At 33.3% G+C, this 26,364-nt stretch overlaps 1 protein-coding gene across 2 annotated transcripts in view; it reads left to right on the top strand.

Moving 5' to 3' along the window:
• Positions 1-26,364, top strand: part of RASA1 (RAS p21 protein activator 1) — a 122,082-nt gene that overhangs the window by 58,894 nt on the left and 36,824 nt on the right. For both annotated transcript variants that reach the window (XM_045074441.1, XM_004759119.3), the window contains exons 2-9: positions 3,862-4,014; positions 5,018-5,153; positions 5,790-5,860; positions 9,839-9,956; positions 13,122-13,153; positions 19,455-19,507; positions 20,249-20,399; positions 24,744-24,822. In XM_045074441.1, coding sequence (XP_044930376.1) covers positions 3,862-4,014; positions 5,018-5,153; positions 5,790-5,860; positions 9,839-9,956; positions 13,122-13,153; positions 19,455-19,507; positions 20,249-20,399; positions 24,744-24,822 — 793 coding nt within the window. The remainder of the gene's footprint in view (positions 1-3,861; positions 4,015-5,017; positions 5,154-5,789; positions 5,861-9,838; positions 9,957-13,121; positions 13,154-19,454; positions 19,508-20,248; positions 20,400-24,743; positions 24,823-26,364) is intronic.

Below are 26,364 nucleotides of genomic sequence, written 5' to 3'. Positions count from 1 at the left end.
TCTTTGGTATGAGGGTATGTTTTGAGAAGCCATATTACACATTATTTTTTTAAATATAAAATGAATTTTATTACAAATTTCAGAAAGTTAAAGTGGTTTATTTATTTGGTCCCTGGGGTTAAGTAGAATCTGCAATGATTTTCAGTGACAAATTGGCAGCTTAAGTATTCTGAATTTCCTTGTAGATGAAATTTTAGGTTTACCAAAAAGTTCATGGGTTAAAAAAGGGTTGAGGGACATTGTTTTAAAGACCCAAGGACTAGTGCTCAGTGGATATAGGGCGTAGGTTCTATAAATCTGTGAAGTACTTTAACCAAATCCTATCACATTGGAATTGTGATCTACTTATAAAATACTCATTCTAGCTGTATATCATGATGCTATGTGCATTTATAATAAAATTATTATTTTGTTTGAAGTGGTTGGGGGATGGGAGGTTGGGGGAACCAGGAGGTGGGTATTAGAGAGGGTACAGATTGCATGGAGCACTGGGTGTGGTACAAAAACAATGAATACTGTTATGCTGAAAATAAATAAATAAAAAATATTTAAAACAAAAGAGTTAACAAACTTGAATATCATTCAGACATGCAAATTTTATTGTACTTTGGCTTATTAGTCAAATAGTTCATTCTATCTGTTACAGATTTTGTCATCAAGGAAAATAAATTTAAAGGGTAATTTAAACATAATTATAAGAATAAAGAAATAAAATAAATATAATAGAAAAAAATATTATTTTGCCAAACATGTTGCTGATATTTTTTATTTCCACATTTTAAATGGGGTAAAGAATTGCATATTGTAACATCTTACTTGAAGTGCTTTTCATGCTTTAAAAGTACATTTAAAATAGCTGTACAGATATATTAAAAATATTATTGTTAGTATAATTCACCTTAATTTCAAATTAACAGTAAAGATAATTCAGGAAAGTCTGAGTTTTGATTAAGACAATTTAGTTTTATTGTTTGTTTTATTTTGTTTTTGGAAGAACAGCCAGTGACTTTTAACAGTGGAATTCTAACATTTAGAGGATCTGACTCAACTATATCTGTGCTCATCCAGTCTATTACTGGATAACTTAAAGTCAATTTATAATCATAATAAATAATTGACTTTTTTTTTTTACTGTAGTTGACATACAGTGTTACATTACTTTTAGGTATACAGCACGGTGATTTGACAGATTTATACAGTATGCTGTATTCACCACAAGTGTATCTACCATCTTTCACCATAGATTTCTAGTACAGTATCATTGATTGTATTAATTATGCTGTGCCTTTTTTCCCATGACTTACTCATTTCATAACCGGAAGCTTGTATCTCCCACTCCCTTTCACCTGTTTTGCCTATCCTTGACCCGCCTCACCCCTTTGGCAGTCTTAGTTCTCTGTATTTATAGGTCTGATTCTCTGTTTTGTTTTGTTTTGTTTTTAACTTAATTAAAAAACAAAAATAAAAAATGATGAATTGACATGTTTGCATTGTTGTTTGAAGCTTAATGAGCTTTTGACATAAAGGGAATTACTAGTATTCAAGAAGCAAAGTTTAAAATCTGTCTTAGGGGCGCCTCTGTGGCTGTCCTCAAGCATCTGCTTTCAACTTGGGTCATGATCCCAGAGTCCTGGGATCAAGCCCTGAATCTCATCAGGCTCCCTGCTGAGTGGGAAGCCTGCTTCTCTCTCTCCGGCTCTTGTGTTCCCTCCCTTGTTGTGTCTGTCAAATAAATCAAGTCTTTAAAAAAAAAAAAAAAAGTCTCTCTGAAACTGAATACTTGTATTAAAGCCAGAATCTTACAGAAAATACAGAACTAAAACCTAAAAAATCACAAATACATCTTTTACATATCAGTAAAAGTTTTTAGTCAAGTATTTTTAATAAATGAGTAATAGTGTAACACCTCATGGCCTTTTATATCATCTCATGGTGGGTTCACAAGATGGTGATTAAATGAAATTTTTGAATCTTGACATTTGGGTAAAACAGCAGAAATTTAGCAGATAGAAAGTACACAAAAATAGCAGTTTTGCTTATAATTGTTTTTAATTTTTGTCTCTTCACGTGTAAATCTGCTCTGCGGCATAGCTTCATTACTTTAGGTAATAAATAATATACCAATTTTGTATTCTAAGGACATGTTCCATGTATTTTCACAACTAAGTAAATTTCTAAATAAATATTTTTAATTTTTTTTAAAATGGAGTCTTTTTAAATCTCTTTTTATTATTTTTTTAAAGATTTTACTTACTTATTTGAGACAGTGAACATGAGCTGGGGGGGATTGGCAGAGGGAAAGAGAGAAGCAGATTCTGCACTGAGCAGGGAACAACAATACAGGGCTCCATACCAGGACCCTGAGATCATGACCTGCGCTGAAGGGAAACACTTAACCTACTGAGCTACCTCGGTGCCCCTCTAAGTAAACTTTGTCCTGATCATATATGCTTCAATTTTACCTCATCAAAGAACTTTTAATCATGATAAGTCTAAACTTTTGCTTTCACATTTAAGAAAAGAGAAAACAGTTCTTGAAAGTTAAATTTGTCAGTAGCCTTAAATACAATGTTTGAACTGAAATTAGAATTTTAGAAGAATGCAGTGTTGATTGTTCTTTGCCTTCTTCCTCTAATACTAACAGCTTATAATTATGTTTTTCCTATTAAATTAAGATGAAGCTTTGTGATTTTTTCATTATTTCATTTCAGTCTTACACATAGATTTCAAATAAGTGAAAATTCTTTTGATAACTTATCTTTTTTTAAAAAAATAAACTAATGAGTCAAGAATAGTTAGCTTTCCTTACAGCAAGCTTAAAAAAATAGGAGATTTATAAAAATAGACACAAGACTTTAATAGTTTTGACTATTGACTTATGGCTAGATATTAATATATCAATGCAATATGAATGTTTTATTGTTTTTCTGTGAGTGTTTCAAGAAAGACTACAAGTATCAAGGATGAGTTGGGATGACTAACATATTGAAGGTGTAAAAATAGTTCATAACAATTACTTTGTAGAACTATTACCATGGCCATGTGAAAGTTCCAGTATATTTCTAATTATGCTTCTGTTAATCCATGAGTCTTTTATAGGCATAAATTGGTAGCATGGGTGATGCTAAAATTATAACCAGTCATTTAAGCAGATTATCTCATAGTGTGGTAGGTAGAACATATTTACAGTGAGAGTAAGAAAGGGACAAAGTTAAAGGGATATTATTTATTTCCACATGTTTGTTAAATAAATTTGAAGAATTAAGATCAGATATGTGGTTATGGAGTAAATAATCTTACGATCAAATGGACTAATCAGCTTTATGTTGAAATAGGAAATTAGAACACTAGGCTTTTCAGAGTGTTATTCTATTTTCCTGTTCTAGGGCACAGATACTGAAATGGAATAAAGTTTTATTTCTCTTATAGGTATCAATTTCCCTTGAGTGTTATGTCAAGTGATATACTTAGGATCTTTAGCATAGAGAGAGGTAGTAATTGTTTCCATTTGTCCATCATATTTTTTTCTAAATAAAGATTTGATTGTAATAAATCTTATATCTTGACCAGGTAGACAATCCTGGAGGGAGAAGATGGACAGAAATGGAGAGGTTCATATGTGAGATGATTAGCCCTGAGTTTATAGAAAAAATTAAAAACTGAGTAAATGATTTTTTTTTTTTTGAGAGACTGAGAAGTTAAAACCAATTGAGTTAAAATTGGAATAATCTACCAAGAGTAAAAGCTAAATGTTTAAGTTATACTTAGGTATTTGAAACCTCTAGTAGTAAGTTTTTCAGCTACCACTATTAATTTTATAGTTGCTATTTGTATTTTAATCACAACTCTTTTTTCCCTTAGGTGGTATCATGGAAAACTTGATAGAACTATAGCCGAAGAACGCCTAAGGCAAGCAGGGAAGTCTGGCAGTTACCTTATAAGAGAGAGTGATCGGAGACCAGGGTCCTTTGTACTTTCATTTCTTAGCCAGACAAATGTTGTCAACCATTTTAGGTAAGTCTTTATTTCTAATATGAGGCTAAATAATATAGTGACTTTGCTATAGTGTTCTTAAATATACCTGCTTTAATTAGGATGAATGTTTCATTGATATTTAAATGATGGGGAAAGTGATTTGTTCTCAATTATGTGATTTAATCAGAAGATTATAGAGTAGATATTATTGAATGATTGCTTTTTTGTTTAAAAACAGTATCATTGGGCACTGCTGTGCTAATCTCAAATATAATTACCACTTTTAAAGTATAAAGAATTATGAAGAAACTTTGAGTGGTAAAGCAGAAATAAAGGAAATGTGTATTTTTAGACTACAGAGTAACAAAATATAGGAAACAAAGAGTCAAGATATGTGCCCTCTAACTCATTTTGCTTCACTGTTCTGAAATTCTTTGCAAACATTCATGTCAAAGGTATGTAGATTTTCAAGTACAGATGCCTAAGTCTGCATAAATATACATACCTATATTACTGTCTTCTGTTTCATTTTTAAGGGAGACATTGAAAAAAAAAATCATATATTGCCTATCATGGTAACTGATAAATGTTTATATGCCATTGACTTTAAGATTTTAAGAGAAGTTGTGAGAGCACTTTATACCGCACATAGAATGTGAAATTATTATAATACTCTAAATATTTTGAGATCTGTAAACTACTTTTAGCCAGAGAAACTTATTAAAATTGCTGTTTAGTCTTAAATATGAAAAGTGAGCAGAGGTATCTGAAGATAGATTTATAAATATTGCAGTGAATTATGAAATGGGGTTTATAAGTCAGATACGTATTTCATATCTATCACATGTATGCATATGTATTTTTAGAAGAAGTAACCTTAGGTAAATTTGCATTGGCAGATATTAGTAAGTGGTATTTTAATATTAGGATATAGTTTAAGGAAGAGTATGACAATTAGGGATGTATAATTTCTTTAGAAACTGGTCTTTAAAATTGGCTCTGAAGGTTTTTGTTATATTGTATTTTTTTCCTGTACAAATAGGATTATTGCTATGTGTGGAGATTACTACATTGGTGGAAGACGTTTTTCTTCACTGTCAGACTTAATAGGTTATTACAGTCATGTTTCCTGTTTGCTTAAAGGAGAAAAATTGCTTTATCCAGTTGCACCACCAGAGGCAAGTAAAACTTAAATACTGTATTTTTCAAAAATTTATAATTTCACTTTACTAATGAGGTTAGCTCTCATTCAGTTTCTTATGGTATTTATTAAAATTTAAGAAATATGTGTTGTTTTAAATTTTAATTCTGGTTGTACTGTCAGCAAAACTGATATCCTTTTCAAAAAAAGAAAATTTTTCAGTAAGTTGGTGTTTAAATTGCTAATACTTTTTTTAAAATTAATACTGTATGGTGATAGCTTAACAAATGTTTTTAAGTGAATGAGCAGTAATGACTGGTAACATAGTGCTAATCCTGCAGTTGCTGCAAGATTCTGAAACACCTTTTAAATAATCAGAGAAAAGTTAATTTGTATGTTCCATGTAGTTCATTTAAAATTAAATGGCTACTCATATTACTTGATAAAATCATTGGTTATGCAGTTAAAAGAATTTCTATTAAAAAAAAACAAAACCTAGAAATAAGACAAGTATTTCTAGGCTTTGAGTATTTAGAACCTTACTAAAAACAATTTGAATGATCCTGTGTTCATAATATGGATTTTGGTTGTTTTAAATTTTATGTGGATATACCTAATTTGACTTTGACATAAAAAGGTTATCTTTTATAAATCTTCTTTTTCTTATTCCTAGCCAGTAGAAGATAGAAGGCGTGTTCGAGCCATTCTGCCTTACACAAAGGTTCCAGACACTGATGAAATAAGGTATTTTAGATTGTATTCTCATTTATAAGGCATTTGAAATAGGCATTTGACAGATTTTGAAAACTTAACTACTCTTTGGCTGGGAAGGTCTTGGACTTTGAGGAAAGAGCATGTAGCAGGCTAGCAAGTGCCTTTAGTATTGAGTTCATCATTCCTGTACTCCTGTGTTGGGCTTGTTCAGAATATGGATTTGGATCAGAGTGGCCACAGTGAAGATGACAGGTGAAATAAATTCAGATTTTATTAGACTGTCTTTGACAACATAAGGATAATTGTTATATTCTGTACTCTAATTTATATTACTCCATGGCATTTATGTCTCAACTGTAATTTGTACATAAATGATGACTACTATTTTACATGATGAGTGAATGGTTTAAGTGTGGCATAGAACTACAGAACATGATTAAAAATTATTTTTATATTATTTGATTTATATATAACTTATTATTATTATTGTAAAGATTTTATTTATTTATTTGAGAGACAGAGATCACAAGTAGGCAGAGAGAGAGGGGAAAGCAGGCTCCCTTGTGAGCAGAGAGCCCGATGCAGGGTTCCATCGCAGGACCCTGGGATCATGATCTGAGCCAAAGGTAGAGGCTTTAACCCACTGAGCCACCCAGTTTTTATCGGCATACCTTTATTTGTGATCTAAGCAGGAAAAGCCAGTGAAAGAAAGGGACGGAATGAATTATATACAATAAAGAACAACAGTGGTGAACTACCAGTTCAGGAATTTTGAATAACTTGTGAATTCCCAGTGTATCCTCTAGGACAGCAGTGCTCAAAGTGTGATCCATGTAACTTTGGGGATCCTTGAGATCCATTTAGAGAATTCAAGAGAGCAGAGCTGTTCTCTTGATAAGACTAAAATAAAATTTGCCCTTTTCACTGTGACATTTACACTGGTGGTACAAAAGCAACAACCAGTGAAAGTATTAGTGTCTTAGCACAAATAAAGGCAGTGGTAGCAAAGTGTACTGTTCTTCATGCCACACACTTGGAAGTAAACAATACAAAAATTTCCCCTCAGATTTCTCGATGAGACCATAAAAGGTATTTTTCTAAATTTCAATTATTTTAGTATTCTGTGTGGTAAATATCTTTTTTAATCTTCTGGGAGATGAAGAAAACTGGTGCCTCTTTTTAATATTCTGTGTGATGAAATGGGAAATATGCACAAAACATCTTGGCTGAGCACCACAGGTCCTTGTCTTGAGAGCAGGGAGTTGAGAGCCGAGCTAGCTTCTGCTTCTGTATATACGATTTGTGCTTAAGACTCAAAGGCAAACTATCCAACAATGGTTGTTCAGACTAGAGTATTTGACCTTTTTTTTTTTTAAAGGAGTGAGTCTGTTACTTCAGGGCAAGTGAGTGAGTGGCAGTATTTGTTGCCAGTGACAAAATTTGAGCTTGCAAGCAAAAATGAAAATTTTGGAAACTGCAGTTAGGAGTTTCACAGTTTCCCACATAGTCCCTGATTTTTCTGATGAAATTGGTGGTGATATTAAAGAATGTGACATTTTGATTGTGTAAAATGTACCTACATCTGGGTGATCTGCATAGCTCAGTGAACCAGTATCTTCTAAATGATCAATGCATGCTGTTAAAGAATTATGCCAGGGTAAAGGTCCATTCAAAGTGCAAGATGGACAAATAGATATTACTGAAATGGGGTACAGAAAGCTCATTGAAGCAGTTTTCGATTCCTTAATACAACTAACCTTCAGGTACCAATTGTTGAGTTTTTCATAGCATATCTATAATTATCTGAGAGGCTATTAAAATACTCATTCCTTTCACAGCTGCAAATTTTTGTGAAGTCAGATTTTTCTTCATGTACTTCAAACAAAGAAAGAAACAAAAACCTGAAACAACAGATTGAATGTAGAAACAAAAGAATCTGGCTGTTTACAATTAAGCCAGATGTTGAGAGATTTGCAAAAATGTAAAACAATATTCTCACAAAACATGTAAAAAATAATAATTTTTAATATTCTTTATGTTACAGTGTGATGGGGTAGATTATTTTTAAAAACACTTATATTTTAAATTCCAATATGGTAAGTATTAATAGATATATAAATAAAGGTTTTTTAGGGTATCAATTTTTAAGTATAAAAAGAAGTCCTGAGAGACCTTCAGAACTGACTACTACCAGTTTAGGAAGATGAAAATTTAAATAAGTATAGGAATATATAAGTTTTACTTTGATCATATAAATATATGTGAATATATGAGTCCTTAAAAATTTGTATGTATCTGTGAAGTTTTTGTTTTGTTTTGTTTTAGGTAAAAACATCTGAAGATTAATGAGACTTAAGGCATTTTAACTTTTTTTTTGGAAAAATGCAAAATAAAGAATGTTATGATTATATTGTTAAAACCTTTTTATTTTATTTTTTTAAAATATTTTATTTATTTATTTGACAGAGATCACAAATATGCAGAGAGGCAGGCAGAGAGAGAGGGGAAAGCAGGCTCCCTGCTGAGCAGGAGAGCCTGATGTGGGGCTCGATCCCAGGACCCTGGGATCATGACCTGAGCTGAAGGCAGAGGCTTTAACCCACTGAGCTACCCAGGTGCCCCTAACCTTTTTATTTTAAATTTTTTTCGTTTTGCATCACATATTTAGTGTTCTAGCAACAACATAAGTCAAATTTAAAAAAATTCTCTTTTGACAGTTTTTGATCAAGAAATGAAGCTATATTCTGTATTTTTGTCCATACATATTCTTCTTTTACTCATAATTACTATTTTTTATTTTTTTATTTTATTTCTTTTCATAATTATTATTTTTTTTAATGTAGTTATTTAGGAGAGTGTTTCTAGAAAGGAGTAGTTTATTTGGTTAAGTAGTAATGTCTCCTGCCAGTCAGCTAATGAAATATTGGTCACTGTTAACAGGGTTGTAGAACCAAGATAGAATGCAGTATTACGTGCTCATCCAAATAGAAATCATCTGAAGTGTATAAGTTTTTAGTCTTGAACCTGTCCAGGAAACAGTGAAGCTTGTGATATTCTGGTGGAAAACAGTTTTCAGAAGTATGAGAAGAGATTACTTAATGGAACTTTGGTTTGTGAAATTTAGACTGAGGAAACTTGTTTAAAAAATATGCGATGTGAATATAGATAGAGGGTTAATAGCAGCAGCCAGACAATCTTGGAACTTTGAATGCTGGGAGGCATTCATTCAGGCCTAAAATGAAGCGTTCAGCGAATTACTGATGTTGAAAAATGGCATCAGTATAAACCTTACTCCTCCTGCAATTTTGTGGAGGTTGAAAATGTATAGGTTCCAAGGAAAAGAAACTAGTTTGTATATGCATCTCTCTACTCAGAAATTGTTAACAAAAAAAAGCATGCATGCATTTTCCTATCCTTTGATACCACTTTCAGAGAAAGAATGCTTGCTATATCATAGATGTGTTAAGTGAATTAAATAAACATTAATGATTTTTATGAGAAAAATGTTAATTCTCATAAATATCTGCTGGAAAGTCTAATTGTGCTTACTTGAAGTTTTTCTAAAATAGCTGTATCTTGTGTAAATGTAATGAGCAAATTATAGTATGATTTTATATCTAACCTACATCTGAAAGAGTAATTACATGAAAGCTTAAATTTTTAAATTCAGTCTTCTTGGAGTTATAGCCTAAAGCCTATAATACATATATAATTACTGTTTACACAAATTTGAATTTGAATTTAAGAGTAATCCAATAATGTAGATAGTGCAGATACCATTATTAAATCCATTTTACAACGTGAGAGAATAAGATTCAGATTGTTAAGTGTCTTCAGAGCTTTATATTTAGGTGATGCCAAAAAACCGGACAAAAATCCAGGGTATTTGACTTTAATTTCTTGCATTCCCAATATCATATTATTTCTGTAGTATGGCACATGATTACTCAAATTTCCATGTTTAAATTTTTAATTCAATTTTAATAACTTCACAATTGCTATTTTCAGTTTCCTAAAAGGAGATATGTTTATTGTTCATAATGAATTAGAAGATGGATGGATGTGGGTTACAAATCTACGAACAGATGAACAGGGTCTTATTGTTGAAGACCTAGTGGAAGAGGTGGTAAGTTTTTTTCTTCTCCTATCACTCTCAGTTTTAAATATTCTGTACACTTCTGGAACTTATCCGTAATCAGGAGAAATTAGTAATGAAACTTTTTAAAATTAAAAATGTCAATTCCCAAAAAAAAAAAAAAAGTCAATTCCCTAGAACAAAGAATTTCTCATTAAAATATATTTACTGTAGTAAAGGTTATTTATTTGTAAAGAGGATAACTAATCTAGCATGTTTGAATCTTTAACTGTTAATTTTCTGAAAGTCTTTTTTTTCCAGAAAGTTTTTATGAGTTTCTAAGAATTAAAAAAAATTACCATTTGTGCCTATTTGTATCTCCTTTTGTCGTCTTAGTGGTTTTCCTCATAAATGAGGCTATGAAAAAATGATCATGGACTCTGAATCAAATAGGGTTGCACATGTTTGCTTTCAGAATCTTTATCTCCCAAATATATGTATAATTTTCTAGTAACCTTAGCAAAACTTAGTTTTAACACCTTTCTACATTTCCAGTATTCCCATTTTTATTGTCGCCACATAATTCAACATCAGTAGTCTTGTCACTGTGTTGATAATTGTTGTGTTTTTTGATAGCAGGTCTGCTTTCAAGTAGCATTTGCATTTCAGATGTATCAGTATCACTTGAATCTTTTTTTTTTTTTTTTAAGTGTCACTGAATCTTATCAAACATATTACAGTTTTGGAGTTCATCCTTTTTGGATTTGGATTTGTTTAGTGTGATGGAATGGTTTCTTTTTATCTTTCACAACCCTCAGAGCTACTGTTTTAAAATTATGTCATGAACTTGATAATACTCTGAAACCTGTGCTTTGATTATTTTCCGGGAAGATTGCAGTGGAGAACATTTTTCTTTGTTATTAATTCCCTTAATTAATAGATCTTGATATGTAGAAGTAAAACATAACTGAGGAAAAGTGGAGGGCAGTTGAGGAAATGGTACGTACGATACATTGCATACAAATAGTTACTTAGTGGAAGAGCTGGGATTGGAACTCTTAATTCCTAGGTTAGTATTTGATAATTTACAGTAGGGAGAGATATTTTTTTTCATTGTAGGCCAGAAATGTTCAAACAGAAGAATCTTACTGTGTTGGTTTTACTACAAAATTTCTTAGTTAAAACTTTTTTATGTTGGATTTTTTTTCTCCTGCTGTCATACCCCATCCCTATTTTTATGATTATTTAAAGAATTCAGAGTATAGTTTAACTTTCTCCAGCTCTTGGGATTCTGGATCAGATTTAATAAGATAAATCTTAAGAAGAATAAGTGAAAGTTATTCAATGAGTACAGGGGGAAAAAAGCCCAATTTAACATAAGGATACATAACATAAATAAAAGGAAAAAAATAAAAGAACAAATTAACAAGTAAGTATGAATGAACAATGTTCTGCTAAAAAGGGCTGCTAAAAAGGAATATAGTCATACTTTGAATTAATAGTAGATAATTCCAAGTTAGAATTAATGAACAATTTTTACTCTAATACTTAAAATAAGTTTTCATAATGGTCTTCATTGGAGCCTAGTGATTCCTTGTAGCTTTAAAAGCCATTTGCAGATTGTCTAGATTTCAGACATTAGGTTGGTGGTTGGATTTTAAGAATTTTCCCACTCTGAAATTCTAATTACTGTTCTTCAAGTACATGTCTGCTTTTATGCTTTTAATCTGGAATGTAAGCTTTGTGAGGATTTTTGTCTCTGATTCAGTGGTGTATCCCCATAGTATAGAATAGTGTGTCTGGCATTAGTATGCATTCAGCAAATATTTGTTGAATGAATTTCTTTATGCCTGCACTTTTTCTGACACTCCTTCCCTGCTAGACTACTACCACGTAAAATTTGATTCATCTTTTTATCTCAGAGGCTTCCTAGTTTTCACAGAGGATTTATGCCTTTCTTAGGCTAAATTGTTTTCTCTTGTGTGTCTATAGCACCTTGTTAATCTTTATTTTATTACACTGTATAAAATTAATTTAGTGTCAACCTATTCTTTAGAAATTAGCTCCTTTTGGGTAATGATCATGCAGTGTGTGTGTGTGTGTGTGTGTGTGTGTGTTAAGCATACTGCTTTGTTTTATAATAGACATTCAGTGGGTGTTTTAGTTCGCTTAGGTATTTGATGGGTAAGGAACAAATTGAGAGAGGTGAATGCCTGTATAGATAGACCATTTTTTCTTTATTATTAAGTGAAAACCTGGTGTCAGGTACCCAGTTTTGCTGGGTACTAGGAGTACAGGTCAGTAAGTATTCAGTGAAAATTATATGCCCAATATTGTGCTAGTGGTTACGGGGTGGTTGGGATTAATAAAGAAGAGTTAAGATCTTACGCTGCTTACTGCCATTATTAAGGAATGAATAACACTAGTGTATCTTAAATAATAGGCAGGCCAAATAGAGTAAGGTCAAGTTCAAAAGATGATAAAAGAATGATGTCTTTCTATTCAAAGTAGAAGTTTATGTTTTAGGGACTCCGTATTTTATACTGAAAACTAGTATTTGAAGAAGATACTGTCTGAATAGTTGAGGTGAACAAACAGGTAGGAAGCAGTGAGTGGAAAGGACATTCTAAGTTAAAAAGAGCAAGCCAGTGGTGTTGAGAATACAGATAAGCAAATGGGTAGTTATGTGGGTCCATTGTATAGATACCTAAAGAGAATTGGTACTAGGAGATAGGAAATGTAGGCTTGAGTGATAAGATAAAGGATTTTGGTTTTATCAAAGGAGGAATTTGTAGAGAGCAGAGAGGTATTAAGGGTCTGGTTTTTAAATTTTGTTTCTTTTTGTTTGGTTTGGTGTTTCTTAGTGCAGGGGAAAGTTGCATTTGAAACTGATGAGTCCAAATTGGAGAGGTGAGATAATGGGATTGAACAGGGCACAGAGGTAATTAAACTCTTTGGGCTGTGGTAATAGTTTGAGAAAAGGGAGGAAAAAGGCCTGAATTCCAGTAACCACAAGAGGAGAAGAGTAGTAACAATAAGGGAGAGAGTTTTAGAAAGACTTTTTCTTGAACTGATAGGTCTTTTCTTGTATATGCAAAAGTAAATATGAGGGACAGGGTAGAGATGTGTTTGAAGATATGATTTTTATTAATTTTAATAAAAATAGATTAATAGTTAAAATTATATAAAATACTATCTTAATGTCTTATCCTTTAGGGCCGGGAAGAAGATCCACATGAAGGCAAAATGTGAGTTTGTGTTAATTACTAAAAGAAAAAAGAAAATATGTTATAAACCTACAAATTGGAAAACTTAGGCCAAAATATATTTTAAAACTGCTACTTTTGAAGCTGTCTTAAAAATTGTTTTTATTTGGCTCAGAACTGATATGTTAATATTTTCTTTAGGATCTACTGATAGTCTTATTTTTTTAATAATGATGGTGTCTTTTATACCTGAATGTAACTCTTCTGTCGCTAAAGGCTTTTCTATAAACATTAATAGCAGTATGAATGTCACGATTCCTCATATTTTTTTTTACTTTCTTACTGTTAATGCATTTTTTGTTTTTGTAACCACATCTTTTATGTATTTTACATTTCAGTTTTTCATTTTTTTTGTTTGTTGTGTTGCCTGTGTATGAGAAAGAGAGCTGGTCTCCAACAACAGGGCTTTTTTTTTTTTTTTTAGGATTTTATGTATTCATTTGACAGAAATAGAGCATAAGCAGGAGGAGTGGCAGGGAGAGGGAGAAGCAGACTCCCTGCTGAGCAGGGAGCCTGATGTGGGGCTCCATCCCAGAACACTGGGATCATGACATAGGTCGAAGGAAGATGCTTAACCAACTGAACCACCCAGGCGCCCCCAACATTAGGGTTCTTCACTATATTTATAAGATTCTGTAAGGCCTTTCTTTTCATAATCTTTTCAAGCTGATTTTAAGTATCTTCTAAGGGCTAATTCAAAGACCAAGGTATTACTATATGTAGTATTTGCCACAAAATCTTCTCATATTTCATAAGTTACTAGCTATTAACAATAATTTCCTATGGGAAATTTACAATGATTTTGTTTTTGTCCTTACAGATCTTTTCTAGTGTCCTGTTCATCCCTCATTTGCTTATTTATTTATTTTTAAAAATGTATTCATTTGAGAGAGAGAGAGAGCAAGAGCAGTGGGGAGGGGCAGAGAGAGAGAGAAAGGGAGACGCAGAACTCTCTGCTGAGCAGGGAGCCTGATGCGGGGCTTGATCCCAGGATCCTGAGATATGACCTGAGCCAAAGGCAGACACTTAACCATCTGGGCCACCTTGGCACCCCCTCATTTATTTGTATATGAATTTTCTTCTGAAGATATTAACTCTCAATCCCAAGTCTATTTCAGTCATATGATTTTAATAGAAACTGTTCATCTTCTGATCTCTTTTCACAGGAACATTTTTTTTCTTCCCTTCCTGTCAGAATTTTCTAATGGAATTTAAGGCCTTCCTTTCAAGTGGTTGCTTATTCTGTTTTCTAACCATTAGAAGACAAAACATTAAGCTGGATACTCTGCTTGCAGTAAACCTCCTTTAGTTTCCCACCCTTCCTTAGGTGGAACATATGAGATGTTTTCGGAGTCCATTTTCCTTTTTGTTTTATGTAGCTGTTTAACTGTAAAATAGTTTCCATGAAGGAGACTGTACCTTGTTGATTTTAGTAATGTGAGGTCTTCTGCTACCTACATTTAGATTATGAATTCTGATGAATGTGTGGAGGAGGTATACCAATAATGTAAGCAAATGAAGTGGGTCAGGTGTAAATGCTGTTTCTCTCAAATTATAGTAATCTTGATCTTCCTAATTTTACCTCTCTGAGGGAGATTAAGGTACATGGAACTAATTTCCTGTAGTACAAACAACAGTGCAAAGTGTTGGGATAAATGGCAACTAATATTCTCTCTTTGTATTAGAGAGTAGGACGCCAAAAATGAGGTGTTTGCCTGCAGTGAGGGGACTGCTGTAATTGATGTGTGCAAAAATGGGGGTCCAGTGTTGTGAAAGCCTCCAGATTTATAAGATACACTGCAAATCTGTATATTTCCCTACTTAAAGTAATACCACAGATTTCTTTTTAAAAGGAAAGAAAAAAAATGTAGGTCAAATGCCAGTAATACTTCAAATGCATAATACTGTTTTTTGCCTTTGCCCAAACTACTTTGTAGGCCAGAATTCATCCTGCATTATGTTTGGTTAATTTCTGTTCTTAATAACCTGACTCATTTATCACTTGCCAAGAAGTATTCCTGTATCTTTTCCCTCACGTGTTCCACAGAACTGGTACCCTTTTCTCTTATTCAAAAAAAGCCCTCTGTGCATATCTATCAGTGCACTTTATTATATTTTTGACATTGATTTTGTGGTTATGTGTGTCCCTTTTTCTTGTTGGAGTAGGGACTTCATAAGAGCAGATACTCCCCTTTGGGTCACTGGTATACACTATGTGTTTGAAGAAACACTTTGGCTATTCAGGTGTTAGGTGGTTCCATAAAAACTCTAGGATTGTTCTAGCTCTGTGAAAAATGCTAATGGTATTTTGATGTGGGTTGCATTGAATCTGTAGATTACTTTGGGTAGTATGGACATTTTAACATTTGCTCTTCCAGTCCATGAACATGGAATATCTTTCAGTTTGTTTGTCTCATCTTCAGTTTCTTTTATTGTTTTTTAATGCATTTTGGAATACAGGTCTTTTACCTCTTTCATTAAGTTTATTCATAGGTATTTTATTAATTTTGGTACAGTTGTAAATGGGATTGTTTTATTAATTACTCTTTATCCTACTTTTTATTGGTGTATAGACATGCAGTTGATTTCTCTATATTGATATTGTATTCTGTGACATTACTGAATTCATTTGTCAGTTCTGTAGTTTTTTTGGTGGAGTCTTTAGGGTTTTTCATATAGTAGCATGCCATCTGCAAATACAGTGAGTTTTACTTCTTCCTTACCAATTTGGATGCCTTTTATTTATTTTTCTTGTCTGATTGCTACAGTTAGGACATCCGGTACTCTGTTGAATAAAAGTGGTAAGAGTAGACATCCTTGCGTTTTTACTGATCTTAAGGTAAAAGCTTTTAGTTTGTCACTATTGAGTATGATATTTCCATGTATGGCCTTTATTATGTTGAGGTGCATCCCCTCCTGAACCTACTTTGTTGAGTGTTTTTATCATGTATGGATGTTGTAGTTTGTGAAATGCTTTTTATGTATTTATTAAGATGACCATATGGTTTTTATTGTTTCTCTTATTACTCTGATGTATCATGTTGATTGATTTGCAAATATTGAACCATACTGGCATTCCTGGAATAAATCCAACTTAGGGTGAATGATTTTTTGATATATTGTTGAATTTGGTTTGCTAGTGTTATGTTAAGGATTTTTACATCTCTCTCTCTTTTTTTAAGATTTTATTTATTTATCAGAGAGAGAGAGGGAGAGAGAGCGAGCACAGGCAGACAGAATGGCAGGCAGAGGCAGAGGGAGAAGCAGGCTCCCTGCTGAGCAAGGAGCCTGATGTGGGACTCGATCCCAGGACGCTGGGATCATGACCTGAGCCGAAGGCAGCTGCTTAACCAACTGAGCCACCCAGGCGTCCCTTTACATCTCTCTTTATGAGGGATATTGGCCTGTAGTTTTGGGGGGTTTTTCGTAGTGTTTTTGTCTGGTTTTCTTACCAAGGTAATCCTGGACTTACAGAGTGAATTTGGAAGTTTTCCTTCCTCATTAGTTTTTTGGAATAGTTTGAGAAGAATTAACAGTATTAACAGTTAATTAATTTAAATTAAAGGTATTAAAGGTATTTACATTCTCTTTAAATGTTTGGTAGACAGGGGCACTTGGGTGGCTCAGTCAGTTAAGTGTCTGCCTTCAGCTCAGGTCATGATCCTAGGGTCCTGGCATCAGGCCCTACATCCTACTCCCTGCTGAGGGAGTGTCCCGTCTCCCCCCTGCCCCCCGCCATCCCCACCCAGTGCACACGTGTTCTCTGTCTCTCTCTCAAATAAATAAATAAAATCTTTAAAAAAAAATGTTTAGTAGACAGAATTCACCTGTGAAGCCATCTGGTCCTGAACTTCTTGTTTGTTGGGAGTTCATTGCTTACTGATTCAGTTTCATTTCTTTCTTTCTTTTTTTTTTTTTTTTAATTTTTTTATTTGAGAGAGAGACAGAGTGAGAGAGCATGAGAGGGGAGGTCAGAGGGAGAAGCAGACTCCCCATGGAGCTCGGAGCCCAATGTGGAATTTGATCCCAGGACTTCAGATCATGACCTGAGCTGAAGGCAGTCGCTTAACCAACTGAGCCACCCAGGCACCCTTCAGTGTCATTTCTGATAATCAGTCTATTCAAATTTTCTGCTTTTCCTGATTCAGTTTTGGAAGGTTGCATGTTTCTAGGAGTTCATCCATTTCTTCAGGGTTGTCTAATTTGTTGCCATAGAATTTTTCATAGTATTCTCTTAAAATCTTTTGTACTTCTGTAATGTTGGTTGTTACTTCTCGTCCTTCATTTCCGAGTGTATTTATTTGAGTCCTGTGTTTGTTTTTTCCCTATGAATCTGTCTAAGAACCAGTTCCTGGTTTCATTGATCTTTTCTACTGTTTTTTCTTTTTTTTCTTTTTAAGTTTCTATTTCATTTACTTATGCTGTAATCTTACTATTTCTTTCTACTGGCTTTGGGCTTTGTTTATTCTTCTGTTCTAGCTCCTTTGGGTGTTAAGATTTGGTTGTTATTTGAGATTTTTCTTATTTCTTGAGGTAGGCCTGTATTGCTCTAAAGTTCCCTCTAGAGCATCTTTTGCTTCATCCCAAAGATTTGGACTGTTTTCATTCGTCTCATGTATTTTTTTATTTCCTCTTTGAATCTTGGTTGACCCATTCACTGTTTAGTAGCATGTTTTTTGGTCTCCATGTATTTGTGTTCTTCCCAGACGTTTTCTCAGGATTGATTTCTAGTTTCATACTGTTGTGGGCAGAAAAGGTGCATGATATGATTTCAGTCTTTTTGAATGTCTTAAGTTTTTTTGTGGGCTAATGTAATTTTTCCTGGGAGATGTTCCAGGTGCACTTGAAAGAATGTGTATTCATGGTTCTGGGATGCAGTGTTCTGAATATATATCTATCTGTCCCATCTAGTGTAATGTGTCATTCAAAATCACTTTTTCCTTGTTGACTTTCTGTCTGGATGATCCATCCATTGATGTAAGTGGGATGTTTAAGTCTCCTACTGTTACTGTATTTCTGTCAATTTCTCCCATTGTGTCTGTTAGTAGGTGCTCTGTGCATTTAGGTGCTCCCATGTTGGATACATAGATATTTGTAATTCTATATCCTCTTCTTGGATTGTTCCTCTTATCATTTTATAATATCCGTCTTTTCTCTTGTCACAGTCTTTGTTTTAAAGCTATTTGTCTGATATAAGTACTGCTACTCTAGCTTTCTTTTCACTTCCGTTTGCCTGGTAAATGTTTTCTTGTGCCTTCACTTTCAGTCTGCATGTGTCTTTAGATCTGAAGTGGCATATAGCTGGGTCTTGCTTTTTTGTTTGTTTGTTTAGTTTTGGTCTTGTAGTATTTTTACTTTCTAAGTTGTTTTTTAAGCTGCGATCAAAACCAAGAATAGATTCCAGGAATTTGTGGCGAAGTGATAGAGGGATGATCTGGAATTACCAGCTTGGCATTAAAAGGTGTTAATCAACAGGATAGATAATAGTCCTTCACATAATGAGAGGAGATTTTAAGAAATTTAATTACTAATAATTTATAAAATCAGGTGTGTCATTTTATTCTAAGGTAAAATTTAAATACTTTAGTTATTATATGTAGTGGATCTTGAATATATGCCACTAATAATAATTTCTGAATGCTTATTTTAAGTATATAGAAACTAAAACATATATAGCCATCTAATTCGTTATGGCAGTAGCTCAAATATAATTAGGAATACTAAGTCATTCTTTTATTTCAGTCCTTGATGCTGACATTTACTCTCTGTCATCACTCAATCTCACTTTCTGACTTTAAGGAAAGTATTAATCAGCCATGTCTATTTTCTTTCAAGAGAGAACTTAACCTCCTGTTTTAGGGAAAGTTCACTCGGAGGGTGATGTGAGGAAAATTCATTTACTAATTTTTTTTGGGGGGGGGGATAATTCTGGGTTCTACCAGTACCATCTCTCCCTCCTAATGCAAAGAAAAGAGAACACTAACTATGGTGGTGTAAGCATGTAACAGTTTCTCATTATCAGAATTAAAATTATTACTGGTACTGTTCATTACTATGGAAATTATGGTTCATATTAGACCCTTATTTTACTATATTTTGTTGAAATTATGTATGTTTACAAATATAATAACAAATGTAAAAGGAATGAGATAACTTGATCAGTTGTATTTGTTTTTATTTCATTGTATCAGTGTGAATTAAACTTGTGCTGGTTGTTTAGTTTTGATTGTATAACAGCAAAAAGGACTTCAGATTTACATATTTAATTTGTTCTCTTTTTAAGATGGTTCCATGGGAAAATTTCCAAACAAGAAGCTTATAATTTACTAATGACAGGTACTTGTACATTCACTCTTTGTTTTAAAACTGGCCATTTATCATCCATTTTGTCTTTAGCACTCATTTGATACTTAAACATACACAGAGGAAAGACAAAACATTTTGGTGTTAAGAGTCATTGCCAGTTGAAGATACTTAAAAGCCTTCTTTAAAATTAGTTTGAAAATCTTTAATACATGATAATTTGATCTTATATGACTTTTCAGGTTCTTACCAACTAAATGGAAAGTAGTATACATATATTGATTTTGATAAGATGAACACATATTTCATTTTTTGAATCTACCTTTATAAGCATTGGTCCTATTTTATTACAGTTATTTAATGTTTAATTAGAAGCATTGGTTAACTGCAGAGTACTCCTAAAAAAAATTTACTTTAACTTTTTTAGACTCTTCTTCTTAAGAGGATTTACAAATAGAATGTACCCATTTAGCCAATGTCCTCTACCTGTGGTTAGGTTATTCTTTTGAAGTCATGACAGGTATAACATTATTAACCAGAAATCACTGCTGTAGACTTATTTTTATGTAATACACACATGCAACGTTTGGGTGGTTGTGACTCATAAACTAGAAAATATAAAAATGTATTAAAATTGTCTTTTTTATAAAACAAGTTCCTGGTGAAAATTTATATATGTTTATAACTTCCAAATGTACTTTATAATTATGTTACTTAACACAACTTTTTTTATTTGGTAATTAGGAAATAAAACTAATAGCTTAATTTTTACAGTTGGCCAAGTATGCAGTTTTCTTGTGAGGCCCTCAGATAATACTCCTGGTGACTATTCGCTTTACTTTCGGACCAATGAAAATATTCAGCGATTTAAAATTTGTCCAACACCAAATAATCAGTTTATGATGGGAGGCCGATATTATAACAGGTAAGTTGTGAGAAATTTTAGTTATCTTTTACTTTTAGCAAAAATAATTGAAATTTCAATAACAGTGTTATCAGATTCAAAACTGTATAAAAGTGTCTGACTTTTTAGAATTTAAAATAAGGCCTTTAATGTAATTTAGTAGTAGTCATGTCCAAGGATTCTTCAAACAGTGTCAAAAATGAATATAAATTAAAAACTTATAATTTGTTTTCGTTCAAGATAATTTATATGTTTGCTGATTATGTATGGACTGTTTTTATACCAAATTGCTAAGTCCTTAACTGTAGGGTAGCAAAACATTTGTTCTAAGAAAAGGAATATATTACATTCCTTTATTAGTGAGACATTTTACTTTATTTTTTTTAAAGATTTTATTTATTTGACATAGAGAGTACAAGAAGAGGGAGACTGGGGAGCCCAATGTGGGGCTCAATCCCAGAACCGTTAAGCCAGCATGCTTAACGGCCTGAGACACCCAGGTGCCCCAGGATATTTTAATAGGAAGAAAAAGTTCTTAAAGATTAAAGAGAGACTTTACTACAAATGTTACCCATGCAACTGGGTTGTTCTCAAGTTGCTATTTCTTGGTTCTAATTATTGGTTCCTACTTCTCATTTTAAAAATTACAGAAAATTCATTGTTTATCCCAAAACTCAGAATGAATTTTAGTCACTGGAGCAGGAAAATGAGTCAATAGAGAAACCATATGATAGAATTTCAGCCCCCCCCCCCCCCAATATATTAGAAAGGAATCTTGCATTTTTGTTTTTCCTAATGTAAAGTATTTCCCGTATTAGCTAACTCTGGAGTGGCCTTGTCTTCCTCTTTTGGAGGCTTTCATAAACTAAAATGATGGCATTTTCCTAGTTTAATTCCTTAATACCACAGCAGTATTCTCCATCCCATTTAGTATTTCTCTTAATTCCAGCTTGACTTTTGAGGGTATAGAGATCCAGCAGCTGTTTTATCTTAGAAAACCAACAAAAAAACAAGTTGTAGTTGCTTGCCAGAATGCCCATGAACAGTTAAGAGACATCAAGTGGCAGATGTGAGTCTCTGACATTTGGATCCTTTTGCACACGTATAGAGAAAAGCTGCTTGAGTGGTTTCTACATTAATAGTCCAATCTAGACATCTTCACTGAAAATCTAGCTAGCTGCAATTTAAGCTCTTTGTGAAGGTAAATTACTTTTTCCCATTTTCCAGTGGTTTGGAATATATAAAATTGTAAATTGAAAACGTATATTCTTAACTGAATTGATAAATGTCTTCTCTGGAAACTTTTAAAAATATAAAATAATTTACATAGATTTATTTTCAGTGAAGTTTGTTTACTGACTTAAACTTCCTTATGATATGCATTCTGCAAGATGAAAATTCTTTCTACATAATGGCAGCAGTCTGTAAAATATGTAAAGGTTGGCTTTTTTATTGATAAAGACCAGAATGAAGCAAGAAGAAAGAAGTATTTGAAATATATTCCTTTCTAAATTATTAGTCTGTTTACAAAATGATGACTTAAAAAAATTTAGTGATAATTTAGTGATAATTTAGTTTAATTTAGTGACTGTGATCAATAACCCTAACCTCCCAATCTTTTCTTTAAAAAAAAAAAAATTATTTTTTTATTTTAGGGAGGAAGTGATTGAGAGAGAAGCATGTGTGAGTTGGGGGAGGAGCACAGGGAGAGAATCTTTCAAGTAGACTCCCCACTGAGTGTGAGGACCGATGTGGAGCTTGATCTCACAACCCATGAGATCATAACTTGAGCTGAAACCAAGAGTCTGCTGAGCCACCCACATGGTTCCCCACCCACAAATTTTCTTTATAGATATGTTCATTTGATAAAGTTCAGGAGTATTGTTATTCCTAGCATATAATACTAATTTTTTTTCCCCAAAGAAAGCTAGAATTGTGCAAATCTGATGCCTGAAAAAAGGCAGGTTTACAGTTTGGGAATATATATTTCAGCATGGAAATATATTCTTTTACAGCATTAGTGTCAGTAATAAAGTAAATCTTAGAAGATAAACTTTTGTGGGGTGTTGGGCTGAGTCAGTTAAGAAGAGCATGCGACTCTTGATCTCAGGGTTGTGAGTTGAAGCCTCATGTTGAGTGTAGAGATTACTAAGAAAAAATAAATGGACTTAAAAAGATACACCTTTGTGCTTATCACTTACTGTTTAGATATTTAAATGTTAAGTTGGATTATCCAATAAATGTATGTACAGAGACATACTCTGCTGTGTTTTCTTCTCATTAATTCTACATTAGTCTTTTGGTAAAGAGAGGTAGCACTCAAGTCTGTTCATTTAGAAACTGCTTTTTTGAGACATAACTTTAACATTCCTATATTAAAACTTTTATAAAAAGCAGGAGAAGCATTTATCAGCAAGTATAATTCAGCAAACATTTATTACCTAATTTACTTATTGAAATACATTGTACAGACCCCATGCATATACATTTAAGAGAAAGGTCTATGAGGTACAGGTCTATGAGAACAGATGGTTAGCTGACCTTGATGATTTCAGGACTGTATACGTGGACATAGGAGACTCAGTGGAAAGAGAGCAGTTGAGGTAGTGATGAGAAGGGAGAGGGAGGAAGGATTTTGGTCAGACCTTGAAGATTACTAACATTTATCTAGGAGGTTCAAGGAGAGACATGGTTTTATTTATTAAGTAAATTACTAAAATGAAAGTGTAGTATGAACACGTTTTAGTTTTCTGAGACGTAAATTTGTCATTTCATACCTAAAACTTGCATAGAATATCTAGGAAATTCTGGGTTGTTGTGTCTCCCTTGACTGTTTCTTTAGGTGTATTTGGGTAGAATATGAACTAAAGTAATTTAAAAAAAAAAAGGTATCTTGAAAGTCCAGCTCATTGGTAAAAATATATTTGATTGGTTGTCACAGACTTTTTAAATTTGTTCTTGGGCAGTCTGAACTGTGTATTCTTTCAGCTCATGGAGAAGAATTATATTGTAATGTTGAGATGCTCCACAAGATCAATTGCATTTTATAGTTACTGAGTCATAAACCTTTGGTATTTACTGTTTTTTATGGATTTGATGCTTTTTGCTTTAAAACAGGTAGTCATCTCTGTGACGGTCTCTGTCTTCAAATGTCTTTTCTGATTTTCTTTTTTCCTTTAACATTTTTGGATTTATATGTGGCATTACCTTATTCCTTTAAACATGTATACCCGCCTTGTCTTTTTTGATGTGAATATCTTTTTACTTGTGTCATTTTGCCCCCTTGTGTAAAATGCTGCCTTTAGTATTCAGTTCATACCCATTCATACTTATTTTTTCATTAATCTTTTCAAGTCTCCTGTTTTGCTATTTTTAACATTATATTTGCTTTAAATTAATTTTGTAGTATGGCAAAGACATTTTATCTTTGGAGACATACATATGTGCATATATATGTGTGTATCTTTGGAGAGGGAGTGTGCATATGTATATATACAGATATGTATATCTAGAGATAAAATATATATTTCAATTCCATTAGTTGAAGAACTGTGGAAAAAATCAAGTGGAAGATAAAACAGGATCTGTTTTGAGAAATGTTTTCTCTCTGTCCTTAAAATAGCCATTCCTCCAGTATATTAAAGGAAGTTTAAAAGTGCAAGATTTAAATATTCAGGACAATAAAATGGCCTACTGATTATACAGAAGCACTTTTACATTGGAAAATTCATTATGCCGTGCTAAAATACATGTTAAATTACATTATATAATGTCATTTTATTTTCTGTTTTACTAGTAACATTTCCCAGATAGTAAGAATATTTTAATAGCATTGCCTTTCAGAATCATCAATAAGCCCTTCCCTGTGGTAGCTATAATCTTACATGTAAAATTAGCTCCGGTCCGTTTGTTTCTCCTTTTACTTGCTGTTAATGTTTTATGATCTAACTTCATCTGATTGTTATGAAAGCAGAATGTGTGTTTTGATGATTAAAAATTCTTAAAATCTACCTGAATGTGCTATATAAATGCCATTTTTCTTTCAGTTCTTTCTCAGTTCCTCAGAAATACTCTTAAAAAAATAAAGGTAGACTTTTATTCTTTTCTTACTTATACTGACTCTTTGGGTATGTGTATACAAAATTGTAGTCTCTGACTCAGGTATTCTGATCTGTAAATGAATTCTTGCTTTTCTAAAATAATGAGACTGTTGTAATCATACATGCTATTGCTATATTTAGGTTATATGCTTTGGAAAACACTTGCAAATACATAATCCTTGCTAACAGGGTCCTTGTATATTTTCAAGATTTACATTTTTTATGAGACAAATTATATCAATGTTAGTAATTTTTATTTTAACAGCATTGGGGACATCATAGATCACTATCGAAAAGAACAAATTGTTGAAGGGTATTATCTTAAGGAACCTGTACCAATGCAGGTCAGTGTTGTTTTTCTTTTTGCAGTAATAAGCATTTTATTTTAAAATGCATTTTTGATGGTATGTTTTACGCACACATTCATGCATTTAAAATTGGATAAAATTTAAAACTGCCATTACTCAGATTCTTTCAGAAAGTAAATTGTAAGAGAAACACTTAGTTTTTATTTATGTTGCTTCTAGTCTCTGTGGCTTTTTGAGAATAGAAGGAGTGGTGGGGCAGAAGCCATGTTACTTTGGGTCAGGGAGTGAGCTTGTTGGAGGCAAAAATGGAGACAGCAAGGATCAGTCACAGCTGGACTTACATAGGTGGGCTTGGTAGATAAGATAAAAATGAAATCCAGAAGAAGATACAGGGCTGAGGGGGTTTAAACTTTTTATTTCATTGTTTATTTGGCTATAGGTTTATGGTTGAGAGAGTTTTGTGCATGTCTGTATATTCTGCATTAAGCCACTAGTAGCGAGCAGAGTGACAGTGGTGGGTGAGATGGGGTAGTGGCAGTACTTGATGTACGTGGCCCTAGGGAAGGCAAGAGTAGTTAAAATCCCCAATACATGAAAAAGGATGGGTCTTGAGCAAGGGGGCCTCTTGAATCTTAGCTGCTTAATGCACAGTGTGATTGCTTATTCTCTGTATTTCTTATACTTTCTGAAGAGTGGTGGGCAACATTTGTAGCCGAGGTTAGGAACAGGTGTTTCAAAAGAGTGATAAAGAATTTTCTATGTGGGAAATGGAGGTATTGATAGTCCAAGGACATAAAGAAGGTTTTGGGTGCCCAGCTACACTTCCATAGTTATGTCTGTAGCTTCTCAGTTTTTCCTCCTTCTAACAAGTTAATTTCAGATGGTTGTACCTGCTATTCATAGCAGTTTCAGAGGTGGGGGATCATTATTCTGATGGTTAATATCAATTGAAGAATCTTGTCACACTGAATACAGCTTCATTTCCTCATACTTGCTAGTAGAATGTGTGGTCCCAGATAGCAGGGGTGTTGTGTTGTATTCCCAGGGCCTGGAGTGGGTCTGTGTTACGGAATCAATGACTGTCGGCTCTCCAGCGGGAAGCACCTACTTCAACCCCTTTGTATTCTCACTGTGCCTGTTGCTCTCTCCATGTCCACCCTTTCCTCTAGGCAAGCACTGCTAGTTTAAGAAATCCTAATAACCATAGTCAGCCCTGAAGTCTTGCTTTTGTTGGCAGTTCTGGCAGACATTGTTCACTATTCTTAGTGCATATTAGAATGAACTTTTTATTTAAAAATATTTTATTTTTTTATTTGACAGTGGTGGTGGGGAGCATAAGCAGGGGGAGTGGCAGCCAGAGGGAGAGGGAGAAACAGACTCCCCGCTGAACAGGAAGCCTGATGCAGGGCTTGATCCCAGGATGCTGGGATCATGTATTTGCCCCGCCCCCCCCACCCGCCCCGGGCTTTTTTCTTTTAATCACATAGTGTGGTATTCGTCTTCTTCTTCTTCTTTTTTTTTTTTTTTTTTAAAGATTTTTATTTATTTATTTGACAGAGAGAGATCACAAGTAGGCAG

Source organism: Mustela putorius, unplaced genomic scaffold (genome assembly GCF_011764305.1).
Source record: "Mustela putorius furo isolate JIRA1106 unplaced genomic scaffold, ASM1176430v1.1 tig00537350_pilon_pilon_pilon, whole genome shotgun sequence".
NCBI lineage: Eukaryota > Metazoa > Chordata > Mammalia > Carnivora > Mustelidae > Mustela > Mustela putorius.
The sequence above is the reverse complement of the archived record's forward strand: the minus strand, read 5'-3'. Positions and strand labels throughout refer to the sequence as shown.